General features: G+C 46.4%; 1 protein-coding gene across 1 annotated transcript in view; it reads right to left on the minus strand.

Annotated features, from left to right (window-relative positions):
• CENPI (centromere protein I) overlaps window positions 1-18,861 on the minus strand; it is a gene marked incomplete at its 5' end in the record, with an annotated part of 160,637 nt that overhangs the window by 129,122 nt on the left and 12,654 nt on the right. Inside the window, 5 exons of the mRNA XM_075324907.1 lie at window positions 6,957-7,103; window positions 11,592-11,732; window positions 11,884-11,973; window positions 14,668-14,714; window positions 16,245-16,293. Coding sequence (XP_075181022.1) covers window positions 6,957-7,103; window positions 11,592-11,732; window positions 11,884-11,973; window positions 14,668-14,714; window positions 16,245-16,293 — 474 coding nt within the window. The remainder of the gene's footprint in view (window positions 1-6,956; window positions 7,104-11,591; window positions 11,733-11,883; window positions 11,974-14,667; window positions 14,715-16,244; window positions 16,294-18,861) is intronic.

Here is an 18,861-nt window from a genome sequence, read left to right on the forward strand (position 1 = left end):
ATCTTTGATGTCTATTGATGCAAGGAAATCTCCTTGAGACATTGAGGCAATGACAGAGCGGAGGGATTCCATCCGGAACCGCCTGGCGTTCACATGCTTGTTGAGCAGCTTTAGGTCCAGAACAGGACGGAACGAGCCGTCCTTTTTTGGAACCACGAAGAGATTGGAGTAAAAACCTTGCCCTTGTTCCTGCAGAGGAACAGGGATCACCACTCCTTCTGCTTTTAGTGAGCACACCGCCTGCAGAAGGGCATCTGCTCTGTCGGGATGTGGGGAGGTTCTGAAGAACCGAGGCGGAGGACGAGAACTGAATTCTATCCTGTACCCGTGAGACAAAATGTCTGCTACCCACCGGTCTTTGACCTGTGGCAGCCAAATGTCGCAAAAGCGGGAGAGCCTGCCACCGACCGAGGATGCGGAGGGCTGAGGCCGAAAGTCATGAGGCAGCCGCCTTGGAAGCGGTTCCTCCGGTTGCTTTCTTGGGGCGTGACTGAGCCCGCCAGGAATCTGAGCTCCTTTGCTCCTTCTGAGTCCCTTTGGACGAGGAGAAATGGGTCTTGCTGGAGCCTCGAAAGGACCGAAACCTCGACTGCCACTTCCTCTGTTGAGGTTTGCTTGATCTGGGCTGGGGTAAGGAGGAGTCCTTACCCTTGGATTGCTTAATAATTTCAGCCAATTGTTCACCAAACAGTCTATCTACAGATAGCGGCAAGCTGGTTAAACATTTTTTGGAAGCAGAATCCGCTTTCCATTCCTTTAACCACAAGGCTCTGCGCAAGACAACAGAGTTGGCAGACGCAATTGAGGTACGGCTTGTAGAGTCCAGGACAGCGTTGATAGCGTAAGTCGCAAACGCAAACATTTGCGAGGTTAGGGACGCTACTCGCGGCACTGCTGGACATATGATAGAGTCCACCTGTGCCAGGCCAGCTGAAATAGCTTGGAGTGCCCACACGGCCGCGAATGCTGGAGCAAACGACGCGCCAATAGCTTCATAGACAGACTTTAACCAAAGGTCCATCTGTCTGTCATTGGCATCTTTAAGTGAAGCCCCGTCTTCCACTGCAACTATGGATCTAGCTGCAAGCCTGGAGATTGGGGGATCCATCTTTGGACACTGGGTCCAGCGTTTGACCACGTCAGGGGGAAAGGGATAACGTGTATCCTTAAGACGTTTGGAGAAACGCTTATCTGGGTAGGCATGGTGTTTCTGGACTGATTCTCTGAAGTCAGCGTGGTCCAGAAAAGTACTCAGTTTAGGCTTGGGATACCTGAAATGGAACTTCTCCTGCTGTGCAGCTGCCTCCTCTGCAGAAGGGGCTGGGGGAGAAATATCCAACAGTCTATTGATGGCCGCTATAAGGTCATTTACCATGGCGTCACCATCAGGAGTATCCAGATTGAGAGCGGTTTCAGGATTAGACTCCTGATCACCCTCCTCTGTCTCATCATGTAGAGACTCTTCTCGCTGAGACCCTGATCCGCGTGATGACGTGGGGGGTCTCTCCCAGCGAGCACGCTTAGGCTGCCTGGGACTGTCATCTGAATCAGAGCCGTCAGGCTGAGATGCCTGGGACCCCCTTGAAGCACTGATTAACTCCAACTGAGGGGGACCGGGGAACATTGCCGCAGCAGTGTCCATGGACTGAGTAACTGGCCTGGCCTGCAAGGTCTCTAGGATTTTTGTCATAGTGACAGACATCCTGTCAGCAAAAACAGCAAACTCTGTCCCCGTCACCGGGACAGGGTTCACCGGCGATTCTGCCTGGGCCACTACCACCATAGGCTCCGGCTGACGAAGTGGCACAGGGACCGAACATTGCACACAATGGGGGTCATTGTAACCTGCCGGTAGATTAGCCCCACAAGCGGCACAAGCAGCGTTCACAGCCTGTGTCTTGGCACCCTTGCGTTTTGCAGATGACATGTTGTCATCTTCTCAGAGCAATAGGGGTATACAGCCAAGAAGCGACCTTACAGTGCAATATATATAGATATATCTGGTACAGGAAAAAGTACACCAAATAACACTGTGGCACTAGTGGGGCCAGCACGAATGTGCTGCTTACCGCCCGCTTAACGCGGGTGTGTGGTCGCCAGAAATCCCTTGTCTGGGTCTCCCAGAGCCTGTGTCCGTTCCCCAGCCAGACTGCATGCAGGAATGGCTGCCGGCGTCTCTGTGGAAGGGGGGCGGGCCCTGGGTGTGCTCAGACAAAAAGCGGGAAACCTGCGTCCCACTGTGCCCAGTGAGAGGGCTGGAGCATGTAAATAAGGCTCCAGCCCTCGGCGCTGACGATTGCACAACGCCTGTCCCCTTCCCTGATTGACAGGGAGGGGGCGGGAACGAAGCGGAGCTAGGCCGCAAAAGCCGGGGACTAGATTTATAAGCGCCGCCGTCGTAAAAGCACGGTCGGCGCCAAGTCCCCGGCGCACTACAAGTCCCAGCCGCGCCGCCGCTCCCGGAGCGGCCGGCGCGGTAGTTCCCAACACATAAAGTCACTCAGCCAAGCTGCAGTGACTCAAACCCCAGCGCGCAGCGCTACTGTCCCCGGCGCACTAGCACACCCAGCAAGTCTGGAGTGTGCGCGGCCAGTCCATAGGGGGACACAGAGTACCTGAATGTTGCAGGGCCTTGTCCCTGAACGGTACCCCGGCTCCTTATCCAGCAGGTTCAATGGGTCTGTGGACGGAGCCCGGCCTCAGGGCTTGGAGGCCGGTAAGATCCCACTTCCTCAGAGCCCCACAGGGGGATGGGGAAGGAAAACAGCATGTGGGTTCCCGCCTCCGTACCCGCAATGGGTACCTCAACCTTACAAACCACAAGTGGGGTGAGAAGGGAGCATGCTGGGGGCCCTAGTATGGGCCCTCTTTTCTTCCATCCGACATAGTCAGCAGCTGCTGCTGACTAAACAGTGGAGCTATGCGTGGATGTCTGACCTCCTTCGCACAAAGCAGAAAACTGGTGAGCCAGTGATCCCACTGGGGGTGTATAGCCAGAAGGGGAGGGGCCTTACACTTTTTAGTGTAATGCTTTGTGTGGCCTCCGGAGGCAGTGCTATACACCCAATCGTCAATCGTCTGGGTCTCCCAATGGAGCGCCGAAGAAATTAAAAACTTTTGATATTTTCCACTCTTAAACACTAGGGGGAGCAGCTGCTGAAATCCTGCTGTAGAACTACTGTAGAACTAGCTGACATTACAGCTGCAGTAAAGTGGGCAGAATCTGCTCTCCTGTGAGTGATGTCACCTCCCCCTCCCAATCTGGGGGTTTCCAAAAGAGAAGATGAAGTTTAGGATCACAGTGCGGAGCCATTTTGTTGGTGTCCGCAAAGTGATCTTAATGTCTAAAGTGTCACAGAGGACCGCTGCATAGTTCTCCCCACATAGCGCTCTGCACGCCCCATAACAGCAATGCTCTGCCAAATGCATGCACGCACGCACACAATGCTCTGCATGCACGCACACACGCAATGCTCTGCATGCACACACGCACGCCATGCTTGCATGCACACACGCAATGCTCTGCATGCACGCCCGAACGCAATGCTCTGCATGCACACACGCCCGCACACAATGCACTGCATGCACACCCGCATGCAATGCTCTGCCACATGCACGCACGCAATGCTCTGCCACATGCATACACGCAATGCTCTGCCACATGCATGCACGCAATGCTCTGCCACATGCATGCACGCAATGCTCTGCCACATGCATGCATGCAATGCTTTGCATGCATGCCCGCACGCAATGCTCTGTATGCACGTCCGCGCACGCACACAATGCTCTGTTGCATGCATGCATGCCTTCAGCGGGGAGAGCGGGGTGGGGTAAAGCGGGTGTCATTGAAGACGGTAGCGGCAGCGGGGGGGAGGCGGCCCGGCGCCGGTACTCACACATCCCGGCAGATGACGGGGAAAGTGGAGCACACAGCATACACTGTATGCTCCACAAAGATGGCGCTGATCTACTCCCTCTGCTGTGATTTGGACAGTCCAGGGGGCGCCTCCAGATGACAGCAGGGAGCTCTCCTGTATTAAGTATAGGGTCGCAATCCGACAATGGTCTTCTATGCCCTGGGCGCTGCCATAAAGGAGGTAACTGTCGTTACACACAGCAAATCCAAGATGGCAACCCCCAGTGTTTCAGTAAAACTAGAATTAAATAAAAACTAAATAAACAGTGAGTTTAATTTTGTATAAAAAATAATTGATTTCATAATCACTAATATTAATACACAATAAAAAAACGCGACACCTTCCCTTTAAAAGCACTATTACTTGTAGGGTCTCATAGGGTAAGGGTTCTTATGGGACTTGGGTGATACCACCCTGGATACCTTTGGAAACTGACTATGGGTTACTTTTATACATGTAGGTAAAAACAATGATGATGATATACAGCGGCAGTCCTGTGACCAAGACGACTGTCCTGAGTAGTATCTATGGTATATCCCTTATAGTCACTTGTTTTTCCGCCATATGTTCTAGTAATATTGATGTGATATGCCATCTGCTGGTTCATATATAGACTTTCTTTTTAACGTTTATCCTATAGGGGTTTATATTGTACTTTTTACATTTGATTGTGAATTTGTCTTGGAAGTTCAGAAATGATGATAAATATTACCCCCATATCAAGAATGCCGTGTCTAACCCCTTTTGCGATGGCCAAACTTTTTAGCTTTTCTCATCCATTTCCCAAGGGCTATTATTTTAGTTGCTTTTCTTTTTTTTTTCTTTGTGCTATGTGGGGTGATAAAAATGCCAGAATTGTGTTTTCTATTTATATTATATTTTGAAAAAGATCAAACTTTTACAAACTGATTGTTTTTTTATTTTCAAAGTACGAAGACAGGAACTTTTAGACTAAAATGCTCCCTCCCCCTCGTCAATCCCATTTTTTAACCACTTAAAGTGGATGCCCACTACTTGGACAATCCCTTCTCATTCCCCTTGTTCGCTCCAGAAATATAAATACTCCCCTCCAGTGCGGCCGCGGGTCCAGCGATGTCTGAAGTTATGTTCCCGGGACCCACGTGACATTGTTATGACTCGCGGATCCCACAACAAATCAGTATCGGAGTCTGTCTCCCCACCTTCAGACATTTCAGCAGGAAGTCTGCGCAGCGCTCACATCCTGCTCAAATATCCGAAGCTGGGGAAACAAATGCCGGGCGCTGATTGGTCATGTGGGCCATGGCAACACAACTTCAGACATCAATGGAACCTCGGCCGCTCCGGAGGAGAGTACAGGCTTATTTGTTTTTATAGGGCAAACAAGGGAAATTAGTAGGGGTTGTCCAAGTAGTGGACATCCCCTTTAAATGCCACTGTCTCAACAAGACAGCAGCATCTAATATAATAAACAGCAGCAATCTGAGCTAGCGATGATTGTTATAGAGGCAGGTTCAGGTGGAAAACAGAGCTGGTACCATCCTTGTATGGAGCGGGCTTAGCTCCAGAACCCACCATGGACATGATCTACATATAATACAAGTCAAAAAGGCGTTAAACAAGAACTTTCATAAAATAATAGTGCAACTTAGTAGTATATACACCTTTCACGACTTATCAGGCTTCTCTGAAAGATACCATTTTATTTTTATTTCATATTTCAATATAAATAGTGCAAATCAGTCTCCTAGGAAGCTCAGCCTAAGGCTGGGCTTCACATTAGTACCAAGATGGCAGCAATGGGGGCCTTCAGTGTTTGAAACCTACAATCGAGATTCGGGAAGGCTGCAGGAGTCATTTTATCTCTGCCTGTCAGTGGCATCTTAGTGGTTACTAGTGATGAGCGAAGAGTAACTATTCGTGCTCGGATTATTCGGAACAAATCCCAAAGTACTATTCTGGGACTCGTCACAGCAAGAAAAATTCTTGGGTTCCCCATTGACTTAAGTTCTTTATTTCTGACAAATACCGGAATAGTACTTTCGGATTTGTTGGATAGGAGTAGTAGCCAACACTAGAGAGGAAAGAGAGCGTATTCAAAAGGATCTAGACACATTTGAACAATGGGCTGAGGAGAACGGAATGGTTTTTAACAGGGACAAATACAAAGTCCTACATCCGGGTAAAAGAAATGTAAAAAGCATATATAGTATGGGAGGAATAGCACTAGGCGATAGCAACGGGGAAAAGGAATTGGGCATATAGTGGATCCCAGATTAAACATGAGCCAACAATGCGGAGCTGCGGCTAAAAAGGCCAAGAAAATTCTGAGATGTATCAAGACAAGCATTGAATCTACATCAAGAGAGGTCATTATTCCCCTATACTCTGCCTTGGTCAGACCCCAACTGGAATACTGTGTACAGTTCTGGCGCCCCAATTCAAGAAAGACATCGATATATTGGAGCAAGTCCACAGAAGAGCAACCAAGACGCTAGAAGGTCTGAAAACCATGTCATATGAAGAACGGCTAAAGGAACTAAAGAGAAGGCTGAGAGGAGACTTAATAGCGGTCTACAAATATCTGAAAGGTCGTCACAGTGCAGCGGGAACCCCCCTATTCTCATTAGCACAAGGAAGTGCAAGAAGCAATGGGATGAAGCTTAAAGGAAGGAGATTCAGATTAGACATTAGGAAAAACTTTCTGACAGAGAGGGCAGTCAGGGAGTGGAACAGGCGACCACGGGAGGTGGTGAGCTCTCCATCAATGGAAATCTTCAAGCGGAAATTGGATAAACAAAACCTGCACTCACAGGGGGTTGGACAAGATGGCCCTTGAGGTCTCTTCCAACTCTACCATTCTATGAATAATTAGAACACGAATAGTTACTATAAACAGCAGCGATCACAGCTAGCTCTGGTCGCTGCTGTGACAGCCTGCTCCATACGAGGTGACTGCATAGCACAGTTATATTCATAGTAAAAACTCTCTGGTATACAATGAGAAATTCGTAAAACTTGTTGGCATGATGAAGGCATATATTTAGCAAAACTAATCACCTCATATTCCAGGATGTTCTCAAGAAGTTGTGAAAAAGTCTGAACTTTCTCCAGAGGGCAAATTGTTCTCCTGGGTGCCAAACTACTGTAGTCGCTGCTCCACTTTGTCCTGCTGCTCACAGGCACATACGGATTACTGTTCCACTTCTGTGAAGAAAAGTTTAGAAAGCCATTAATACTCAACGGAACATAAATGAGTTTTTTTTTAACATAGTGTGAGAAAATCAGCGGTATACGTCCATATGATGAAGGAAAAATATAAGTCAATGATTTTCCTAATATGTTGACCTGACCAAATCCTACAACAAAAAAGGGGCAGAGGCCTCATCATACACTTTCCATACACAAGCGCCCCAATTAAGGCAAAGAAATTATAGCCCATAACAGACCGCATCGCCCCCTCCTCCCATAAAGGCAGCTGGCACCGACCCCTTTCCCAAAGTGATGATATTTGGTAAAACAGCCTTTTTGTAGGTGCTGCCCAACTCCCAGGACCTCATTTACCTTCTCTCTCCCTTCATTTTTGTTGGTTCTTCAAGGTATGGAAGAAAAATAGTATACGATAAAAGAGATTTCTCAGCAAATTCTTGCCTTCTTTATAACACAGTAAGGCCCAGATTCATCATTTGAGGGTTGTTATTATTGTTTTAAAGAAACATTATTGTTTCTTTTTTAAGTAAATTTTCTACTTTTGTCTTTTGGTAATTGTTTCCATTTCTTAGCACTAAATTCTTCAAAACAAGTGGGTTGATGAATTCAGTGCAAAATTAAAGTTGCTCTTTTTGGATCATATAGCTTCTTTTTTGAGAAAAAAATGTCTGATCCTTTAGAATGGTGCAAGCTGCTGGCATTAAAGGGAACCGGTCACCAGAAGTCTATAATACTCACCTAACGGTCGGTGCGGAGCTGTGTAGGGCGTTCTTCAGGTCCCACGCCTCCTCTTTCGGCCATCTTTGTCCTCCTTCTGAAGCTGGTGTTCTACGTCATCTACACTAGCCAACATTGAGGTCCTGCGCAGGCGCAGTACAATACTTTAATCTGCCCTACCTCAGGGCAGATCAAAGTGCGCCTTGCGCTTGTGCACAAGCTGGCAAATTCTCTGCGCAGGCACAGAATTTTACCCTACAATGTGGATGACGTCATCCACATAGCCGGGCAAAATCTCGCCTCCACAGAAACACTGCTGGCTCGTGCAGGCGGACTATGCTCTGCCCTCCTGTGGGCAGAACCAAAACATAAATGAGATGGCAATAGTTTTCGTGCGTCCCATTACTGGAAGTGAGATCTTGCCATCCACATTGCCAGGTAAAATCTCGCGCCTGCACAGAGACATTGCCGGCTTGCTCAGGTGCACTTCGCTCTGCTCTACTGCGGACAGTCAAAATATAAATGTGCACTTGCTGGCCACGGTTTTCCTGCTTCCCTTTACCAGATGTGAGATTGTTCTTCATGGGAAATGATAACACAACTCCTGATAAACCCTAGCTCATCTATCGGAGCAAAAAATAATATAAGACCCTATCTTATTTTTGGGGAAACACGTGTGTGTGTGTATATTATATATATATACATACACACACACGATAATGTAATTTGTTCTTTTATTCTATAAACGACTGACAACGTTTCCGAATTTCCAAGCAATACATTTTGTATTTATTTTCTGAAAATGAGAAATGGTCAAAATAACAAAACAAGGCATTGTTTTCAGATCTCAAATAATGCAAAGAAAACAAGTTCATAATCATTTAGAAACAACAATATTAATAATGTTCAGAAATCAATATTTTGTGGAATAACCATGATGTTTAATCACAGCTTTTATGCGTCTTGGCATGCTTTCCACCAGTCTTTCACACTGCTTTTGGGTGACCTTATGCCACTCCTGGTGCAAAAATGTAAGCAGTTCTTTGCTTAATGGCTTGTGACTATCCATCATCCTCTTGATTACATTCCAGAGGTTTTCAATGGGGTTCAGGTCTGGAGATTGGGCTGGCTAATGCAGGGTTTTGATGTGGTGGTCCTTCATCCACACATTGATTGACCTAGCTGTGTGGCATGGCGCATTGTCCTGCTGGAAATAACAGTCCTCAGAGTTGAGGAACATTGCCTGAGCAAAAGTAAGCAACTGTTTTTCCAGGATAACCTTGTATGCGGCTTGATTCATGCGTCCTTCGCAAAGTTGTATCTGCCCAATTCCAGCCTTACTGAAGCATTCCCAGATCATCACCGATCTCCACCAAATTTCACAGTGGGTGTAAAACACTGTGGCTTGTACATCTCTCCAGGTCTTCATATAACCATTAGATGACCAGGTGTTGGTACCGTAAAACTGAAAATTAGACTCATCAGAGAAGATTACCTTAAGGGGGCTTTACACGCAACGACATATCGTTGGGGGTTACGGAATTCGTGATGCACATCCGGCATCGTTAGCGACGTTGTTGCGTGTGAAACGTACGAATGACCGCTAACTATCAAAAATACTCACCTAATCGTTGATCGTTGACACGTCGTTCTAATCCCAAATATCGTTGCTGCTGCAGGATGCAGGCTGTTCGTCGTTCCTGAGGCAGCACACATCGCTATGTGTGACACCCCAGGAATGAGGAACAACACCGTACCTGCGTCCTCCGGCAACGAGGTGGGAGTCACTTTCTTTCGGCTGTTCTCTGCCCCTCCGCTTCTATTGGCCGCCTGCCGTGTGACGTCGCACGAACCATGCCCTTAGAAAGGAGGCGGTTCGCCGGCCACAGCGACGTTGCTAGGCAGGTAAGTACGTGTGGCGGGTCCGAGCGATGTTGTACGCCACGGGCAGCGATTTGCCAGTGACGCACAACTGACGGGGGCGGGTGCTTTCACCAGCGACATCGCTAGCGATGTTGCTGCGTGTAAAGCAGCCTTTACTCCAGTACTCTATGGTCCACTCCTCATGGTCTTTGGCAAACTTCAGCCTGGCTCTCCTGAGTACACCCCTCACAATTTTGTAAATATTTTATTATAACTTTTCATGGGACAACACTGACGATCTGATAATGATACAATGTACACTAGTCAGTGTACAGCTTATATAATAGTGTAAATTTAATGTCCTCTAAATAAATAACTCACACACAGCCAATAATGTCTAAACCGCTGGCAACAAAAGCGAGCACACCCCTAAGTTAAAATGGCTAAATTGTGGCCAATTAGCCATTTTCCCTCCTCAGTGTCAAGTGACTCATTAGTGTTACAAGGTCTCAGGTGTGAATGGGGAGCTGGTGTGTTACATTTGGTGTTATCTCTCACACACTCTCTCATACTGGTCACTGGAAAATCAACATGGCACCTCATGGCAAAGAATTTTCCGATGATCTGAAAAAAAAAAAAGAATTGTTGCTCTATAAAGATGGCCGAGGTTATAAGAAGATTGACAACACCATAACACTGAGCTGCAGCATGGTGGCGAAGACCATACAGTGCTTTAACAAGACAGATGCCACTCAGAACAGTCCTCGCCATGGTCGCCCAGAGTGGAATGCACATGCTCAGCGTTATCGCCAGAGATTGTCTTTTCAAAATAGTAAAGTAGTGAGTTCTGCCTGCATTGCTGCAGAGGTTGGTCCGCCTGTCAATGACCAGACCATACGCCACGCACTGCATCAAATTGGACTGCATGGCTACTGTCCCAATAGGAAGACTCTTCTAAACATGATGCACAAGAAAGCCGGCAAACAGTTTGCTGAAGACAAGAAGATTAAGACATGGATTACTTTAACCATGTCCTGTGATCTGATGAGAACGAGATAAACCTATTTGGTTCAGATGGTGTCAAGCATGTGTGGCGGCAACCAGGTGGGAAGTACAAAGACGAGTGTGTCCTACCTACAGTCAAGCACGGTGGTGGGAGTGTCATGGTTTGGGGCTGCATGAGAGCTGCCGGCTGTGGGGTGCTACAGTTTGAAGGAACTATGAATACCAACATATACTGTGACATATTTAAGCAGAGCATTATCCCCGCCCTTCAGAAATTGGGCTGCAACTTGCTAACGACCAAAAACACATCTCCAAGACAACCACTGCCGTGCTAAAGAAATTGAGGGTAATGATGCTGCACTGACCAAGCATCTCCAGACCTAAACCCTATTGAGCATCTGTGGTGCGTCTTTAAATGGAAGGTGGAAGAGCGCAAGGTCTGTAACATCCACCAGCACTGTGATGGCTTCATGGAGGATGGACAAGGATCCAGTGACTCCTGTGAAGCTCTAGTGAACTCCATGCCCAAGAGAGTTAAGGCAGTGCTTGAAAATAATGGTGGTCACACAAAATGTGGACACTTTGGGCACAATTTGGCCATTTTCACTTATGGGTGTACTCACTTTTGTTGCCAGCGAATAAGACATTAATGGCTGTGTGTTCAGTTATTTAGCGGGCACCAAATTTACACTGTTATACAAGCCGTACACTGACACTGTACAATGTATCACAGTGTCAGCTCTGTCTGTGTTCCATAAAACGATATAATAAGATATTGAATTTCCTGCCGTAAGCAATCGCATGTCAAGGAGGACAGGGGATGACGAGAAGACATCAAGGTGTACTAAAATACTAAAGTAGAAAAAAATTATGGTGGAGGCAATAGAATCACAAACTCACCCGTTTGACAGATCGTGAGGGTGGTGGCTTCTTGATTTCTCCAAGGGACAACCTATGATCTCTGACCGGATCCCCTGAGTGAATCTTCTGGATAGCTCTCAGCTCCGAGGTAAACAGAAAGTTGGATTTCCTGAAGTAAGTCTGCAGAAGGGCAACGTTCGGTACGATCACCTTACAGCATGTGTTATTCCATTATTACATTTCAGAAAACTTCGACAAGAGACAAGGGACTGACAGGGGAATTATGGAATTACAAATGGAACATTACTAGTGGTTATTAGGAATAACTTGCCTTCATTCTGCTGGGTAATGTGAGGGAAACCAACTCTGGACAGAACACTTTGTATATGGACAGAAGACCAATGATATATGGCTGCAGCCCCTAAAGATTATTATAAAAAGGGTTAACCAAGGTGTGAAGCGGAAAATAGCACAATAATAATCTAATATGAACACACCAAAAACCACAATCAATGTAACCGAGACCTGGTCACATAGCAAATATACAACCTATAGAACCGACCAAAGACCAAACAAGCAATAAGAAAAGATTTATTGAAAAATGTATAACTAGCTGAATCACCCGCCATTCCCCTGGATAGTAAGTCTTTCTCCCGGTCTCCTTCTGTCTGTCTCTGTCTCTTTTCCTGTGTGTTTGTCTCTTTCCCTGTCTGTCTGTCTCTGTCTCGCTCTGCCTGTCTCTTTCCCTGTCTGCCTGTCTCTTTCCCTGTCTGCCTGTCTCTTTCCCTGTCTGCCTGTCTCTTTCCCTGTCTGCCTGTCTCTTTGCCTGTCTGCCTGTCTCTTTGCCTGTCTGCCTCTTTCCCTGTCTGCCTGTCTCTTTCCCTGTCTGCGCCTACGTCTATCTTTTCCCTGTCTTTATCTCTCTCTCTTTCGATGTCTGTCTCTCTCTATCCGTCTCTCCACCGACATCATAATGCCTCACACATAAGCTTCTTATACTAATAATGTCCTTTGTTCCTAGAGCAACCAATCACAGCTACGATTAATGACCTGTAGCTTCCAACTCCATTGACTTTAATGGAGGCAGGTTTTTTGTAGAGTAATTGTAAAGCGCCGGGTTAAATTTTCTCGTCAAAACATAGTCTATGATGTTCCCTGAGTCACATGGGGTGTCTGTGTAAAATTTCGTAATTGTAAATGCAACGGTGCGGATTCCTTTAGCGAACATACACACATACACTCAGCCTTATAAATTAGATTAATATATAAAGTCATGGACTCACCGCTACCGATGCGCGTTTTGCAAGGAATGAAGACAATGCACTCCTTGCGAAACAGGAGTCGGGAGAGGTGGGTCCCTGACTTTCCCCTCCACAGGAATTTATCCCATCTCTTATATTGCTATCTTTCTCCTAGGCACACGTTTCCTTGCTGTTTCTCATATTGCCCATTTGGTCCTAAGTCAGGTACATAGATAGTATTTAAACAATTTAATATGGCAAAACCTGTTAAAGGAAATCTGTCAGCAGGGTTTTTGTTACCTCATCTGAGAGCAGCATGATGTAGGCAAAGAGACTCTGAACCTAAGGATGTGTCACTTAGATTACTGGGTGCAGCCATTCTGACACAATCGGAATTTTTAGATTAAGCCTGCAACAGAGCTCAGAAAGCTGCCACTGCCCACACCAAGCTCTTTGTATAGAATGTCTATAGACCGTGAGCTGCAATCAGCAGCAGGGAACATGTCAAACTAGTTGACATCCAACTGACCTACTCTGGCCATGATAATCTCCTTAAGCTAAAACAAACATTACAGGTAAACAACTTCACACAGTATGATAAAGACCTGCTCACAGATTCCCTTTAAAACAGCAAGGAGCTTTGTAACAAGTCAACTATAAGCAAAATGGGACACTAAAAACAAACAAAAAAAAATGTCCTCATTAATAAAAATTGTTGCAGAGGTGGAAATGCTATACACACCTCTCCCCCACCGTAGTCTGGGATTGCATAAGCATAATCAAACGAACTATAATAAGGGAGCAGTGATAGAAGCAGGGAGAGTAACAGCAGCGCTTTACCACAGCTTCTATCATTTCTGTTAAACAAATCATCATCAGCGGTGTGGTACTGTTATCACTCATTATGCAATGATAACAATTCCTCTGGGGGCAGAGATAGAAGCTGTGGGGGGTGGCGCTGCTGTCATTTTCCCTGCTTCTATTACCACGTTCTGATGATGTCTTTTAGACCGGGGCCACACGGGGGACTACTGCGATCCTCGCATGACACTCCGCTCACGCTGGCAGCACGGTGGGAGTCGAGTGTCATTGCGACTGAGGTCCGATCATGCGATCGGACCACAGCTGCGGAGGGGCGTGCCGGTGCTGCGGAGGACAGGGATTTATCTCCCTCTCTCCTCCGTAGCCGGCTATTGCCATTCTCGCCCTGCACTCGCGGTACACCAGTGTAATGCGAGTGCAGTGCGATTTTTCTCTCGCCCCATAGACTTGAAGGGGTGCAAGAGAATCTAGGATCGCATTACAGTCACAGAATGCTGCGATTGTTTTCTCGGTTCGATTCGGGCTGAGAAAATAATCACTCATGGGTGCTAGCACATAGGGTAATATTGGTCCGAGTGGAATGCGATGTTTTATCGCATTCCACTCGCTCCGAATTTCATTGCCGTGTGTCTTAGGCCTTACAGTGAGATGCTCTGGCGGCAAAGATAGAAGCCGAGTGCCGTCACTGCACTCATCTCTCCCACAGCTTGTAACACCATGGATCCAAGATATCTTTAGAGGGCAGAGATGAAAGAAACTTTGATAAGTGACTGCAGCGCTGACCCCTCATGATGTTTTCCAGGTGGGGTGACAGGAGCTGCAGGAAGGAGAGTGCAGCCCCAGCCTCCTGATAACACTTTGTTCGAGCCAAAGTTAAATAAAAACAAACCACACATTAAGAGACTAGCAGGAAATGGAGAAGAGTTAGGCATAAAACTAGTTACAAAAGTGTTTAGGGTATTAAGATACACATTTATAGGCATTGGACCAAAGTTTAAGAATTAGATGAGCATAAAAATAAAGAAGTTGTGCCATAATGTTGCATTTCATACCGCTCTGCCCTGCAGTTGAAGTAGAGATCGGACTCTGTACACCTTCACTGTCAGGAGTAAAATAAATAAATGAATAAAGAGGGGTAAAACATGCGCTGAAATAGTGTCACAATCTAAAAGACTTCATATAGCCGAAGAAGCAAAATTCAGATTTTCAGTGCCCAGATGTGGAAATCTTTACATCAACCAAAATCTTCAGACGCGAGAAAAATGGGACCGCACCGCATGTACAAAATGTAATTGGATCAACTAGTTAATATTTAGTAATCTACAGTACTGTCATCTCGCATTCAGAGAATGCTTACATAAAAAACATCATCGGTCATGAGGGTAAACCAGCAGACATATTCCAGGTGAGGTCACTCTTTCAAATGGACTCTGTCAGCACAGAATGACTGTTCATACCAAGTACAGGCGCTTGGTGCATCATGGCGGGACCAAACATTTAAAGGGCACCTCTCAGGTGCAATATGCACCCATACTCACAAGCAATTCTGGGTGCATATTGCTAATCCCTGAATAACTGTCCCTGTATCTAGTAGCATAAAGAGATCTTTAGAAAAAGACTTTCTAAAGATCCCTTAAGATATGCTAATGAGTGCAGGGACTAGTCACAAAGGCGTTATTTCCCCTGACTAGTCCACCCTCATAGCATGTTAGCACAACCACAGGGGCGTGCTAACATGCTATTCAGTGCCCAGCATTATGAGCGGTGACGCGCGTACCTGTCTGTTGTCACCACCTCAGATGCCGGCTTTAGGGTCAATGTGCAGAAGTCCAGGAACTTCCGGTCATGCGCACTAGACCTATCTGAACACAGGATGTGTATACCCAGCTTCATAGTGAGCATGACTGGAAGTGTCGGGACTTCTGATCATACGCACTGTGCCAAAAGCCGGTGTCTGAGAGGTGGTGACAATGGACACAGGTACGCACATCATCGCTGATGACGCTGGGCAATGGGCATTGAATAGCATGTTAGTACGCCCCTGTGGTTGTGCTAACATGCTAAGAGGGCAGACTAGTCGGGGGATATAACGCCCTTGCGACTAGTCCCTCCGCTCATTAACATATCAAAGAATTTTAGAAATACTTTTCCTAAAAAATCTCTTTATCTATGCTACTAAATACAGGGACAGTTAGGCAAGGATTAGATATATGCACGCAGAATTGCTTGTGGTTCCCTTTAAGTGCACCATCTCACCTGCTTGTTTTCTCTCCATCTCCCTTCTCCCCTTTGATTGACAGCTCTGGCTTCATAGAGCCAGAGAAGGGTGGAGATAGAGGGAAAAAAAGCAAGAGGGAAGGTGCACTTCCATGTTTGGCCCTGCCCTGATGCACCGAGCGCCTGTGCTTGGTTGGAACAGTCATTCCATTAACTCTACACATCAATTAGTAAGAATACCTGCCTGTAAACCTCATGAAGATATTACATAGTTGACATGTTTATTAGTCACCCAACTGATTTAAAAAAAAAAAAATGGTTTTAGTACAGTGATGGGAACTGAACAAATAAACATTGAGTTACCATAGCTAATTAAATACATACACATCCAAAACAATCATTTTCCCCTTACCATGCTCCTTTTTGGTTATCAGGTAAAGCAGGTGACATAAAATCGGACACTGTCGGGATGAAGAAGGAAACGTTAAAAAACAACTATTTCATCCATAAAACACCAATCAAAACTACAATGACCTGATTAGCTGACCTGCAAAAACTGCTTCCTCCATCCCAGCACAGTGGCAGGAGGGATGGGTACACTGAGAATACCAGGAAAATTGCCTGTGTGCTGGGCACATAATACTGTGTTTCCCCCAAAATAAGACAGTGTGTTATATGATTTTGGGCTACAAAAGATGAGCTAGGGCTTATTTTCAGGGGATGTTTTATATTTTGCTGTCAGTGATTAGGTTGCCAGTTATTGAAAAATGAATATTCACCCCCTTTGCCGGCCCATAATATGTATGTTGCTGTAAGCCCTGGAGGTTTATAGGGTAGGCAGGGTGAATATTCATTCCATTAACTAGCCGGCATGTGACTATAAACTTCTGGGGTTTAGAGGAACATACACCAATAAACGTTACATATCCTGAAAGGGCTGCCCAAGCCCTATTTCAGAATACTATTAGTATGATCTGCAACTAGGGCTTATTTTTGGAGTAGGGCTTATATTTTAAGCATAGTCCAAAAATTCCTACTAGGGCTTATTTTCGGGGAAACAAAGTATGCTGAGGGTTTAACAGATTACAAGGTTGCAATCTGGGACATAGGTGAAGGGGTAGAAATTTTAGGAAGGAGGAAATGTGTGTGAAGCGGTGTATCCATTTTCAGCTGGACTGTGTGAGTCTCAGGGTGGTGCTTTGTAGTGTGTAGACACTGAGGACAGCTGGACTGTGTGAGTCTCAGGGTGGTGCTTTATAGTGTGTAGACACTGAGGACAGCTGGACTGTGTGAGTCTCAGGGTGGTGCTTTGTAGTGTGTAGACACTGAGGACAGCTGGACTGTGTGAGTCTCAGGGTGGTGCTTTGTAGTGTGTAGACACTGAGGACAGCTGGACTGTGTGAGTCTCAGGGTGGTGCTTTGTAGTGTGTAGACACTGAGGACAGCTGGACTGTGTGAGTCTCAGGGTGGTGCTTTGTAGTGTGTAGACACTGAGGACAGCTGGACTGTGTGAGTCTCAGGGTGGTGCTTTGTAGTGTGTAGACACTGAAAACAGCTGGACTGTGTGAGTCTCAGGGTGGTGCTTTGTAGTGTGTAGACACTGAGGACAGCTGGACTGTGTGAGTCTCAGGGTGGTGCTTTGTAGTGTGTAGACACTGAAAACAGCTGGACTGTGTGAGTCTCAGGGTGGTGCTTTGTAGTGTGTAGACACTAAGGACAGCTGGACTGTGTGAGTCTCAGGGTGGTGCTTTGTAGTGTGTAGACACTGAGGACAGCTGGACTGTGTGAGTCTCAGGGTGGTGCTTTGTAGTGTGTAGACACTGAGGACAGCTGGACTGTGTGAGTCTCAGGGTGGTGCTTTGTAGTGTGCAGACACTGAGGATGGGACTGTGAATTGTGGGCCGGATAGCCCTTTGCCTCTCGGGAAAGGTAGTCTAGAGACACAGAGGGAGACCCAATAGGACATTCAGGATGTGAACAATAACAAACTATACAGAAGTCTCCAGGGGACTGAAGAAGAGCTAACAAATGAGAATAAGAGCTAATGGTGCTTGGGAACTCATTACAGAGACAGACAGTCTTTTTTTCTATATAGTCAGAAAATAGACATCATTGGAAAGGTTTTATTCCAGTTACAGTACTATCCCATGAGGTAGTAATGGACGGCAGTGCCCAATGGTACAAATTTAATAAAGGACTGGATGCTAACACATAGCTTCAAGGGTTAGCAATAGGTAGAGGGAAAGTTTCTCAACACTCAACGGTCTTGAGTCAAAGTATGCACACGATTTGGGTTTTATCGAGTTTTCAAACCTAGCTCTATGACCTAGAGCAAACCTGGGCAATGTGAAGCCCAGAGGCCACATATTGCCCTTGGCTGTACCAGACCGGCCCAAGACAGGTGAAGGGTTGCAGGATGCAGATAGCAGTGGATACATTTGTGAAGGACTGAGTCGCTGGCTCCTATTTCCACCAATCAGTGTGTGCGACTGAGACAGCACACGTGATGTAGTCACTAAAACATGAAGAGTCAGAGTACCGGAGACTGGAGCAGAGCTCCGGGGAATGGGAGAGAGGTGAGTATGGGATGTGTGCCTGGATAAAGGGTGCTAAGTGAGGGCTCATACTGAATATAGGAAGACTATGTGGGGGCTCATACTGTATATAAGGGATTATGTGGGGTTATCACACTATATATAAGAGGCTCATACTGTACATAGAGGGCTATGTGGGAAACCTACTGTATATAGGGGGCTGAGAGATTTCATACTGTATATAAGGAGCTATGTGGGGGCTTATATGGTATATAGGGATACTGTGTGATGGCTCCTACTTTATCGAAAGAGGCTATGTGACGGCTCATACAGTATATATAGGGGCTAGGTGTGGGCTCATATTGTATGTAGGGGGCTCATACTGTACATAGAGGGACTGTGTGGGGGTTCATACTTGAGATAGGGGGACGGTGGGGGCTCATACTGTATGTATAGGGGCTAGGTGTGGGTCACATTGTATGTAAGGGGGGCTCA

The sequence above is a fragment of the Anomaloglossus baeobatrachus genome, chromosome 9, assembly GCF_048569485.1.
Source record: "Anomaloglossus baeobatrachus isolate aAnoBae1 chromosome 9, aAnoBae1.hap1, whole genome shotgun sequence".
NCBI lineage: Eukaryota > Metazoa > Chordata > Amphibia > Anura > Aromobatidae > Anomaloglossus > Anomaloglossus baeobatrachus.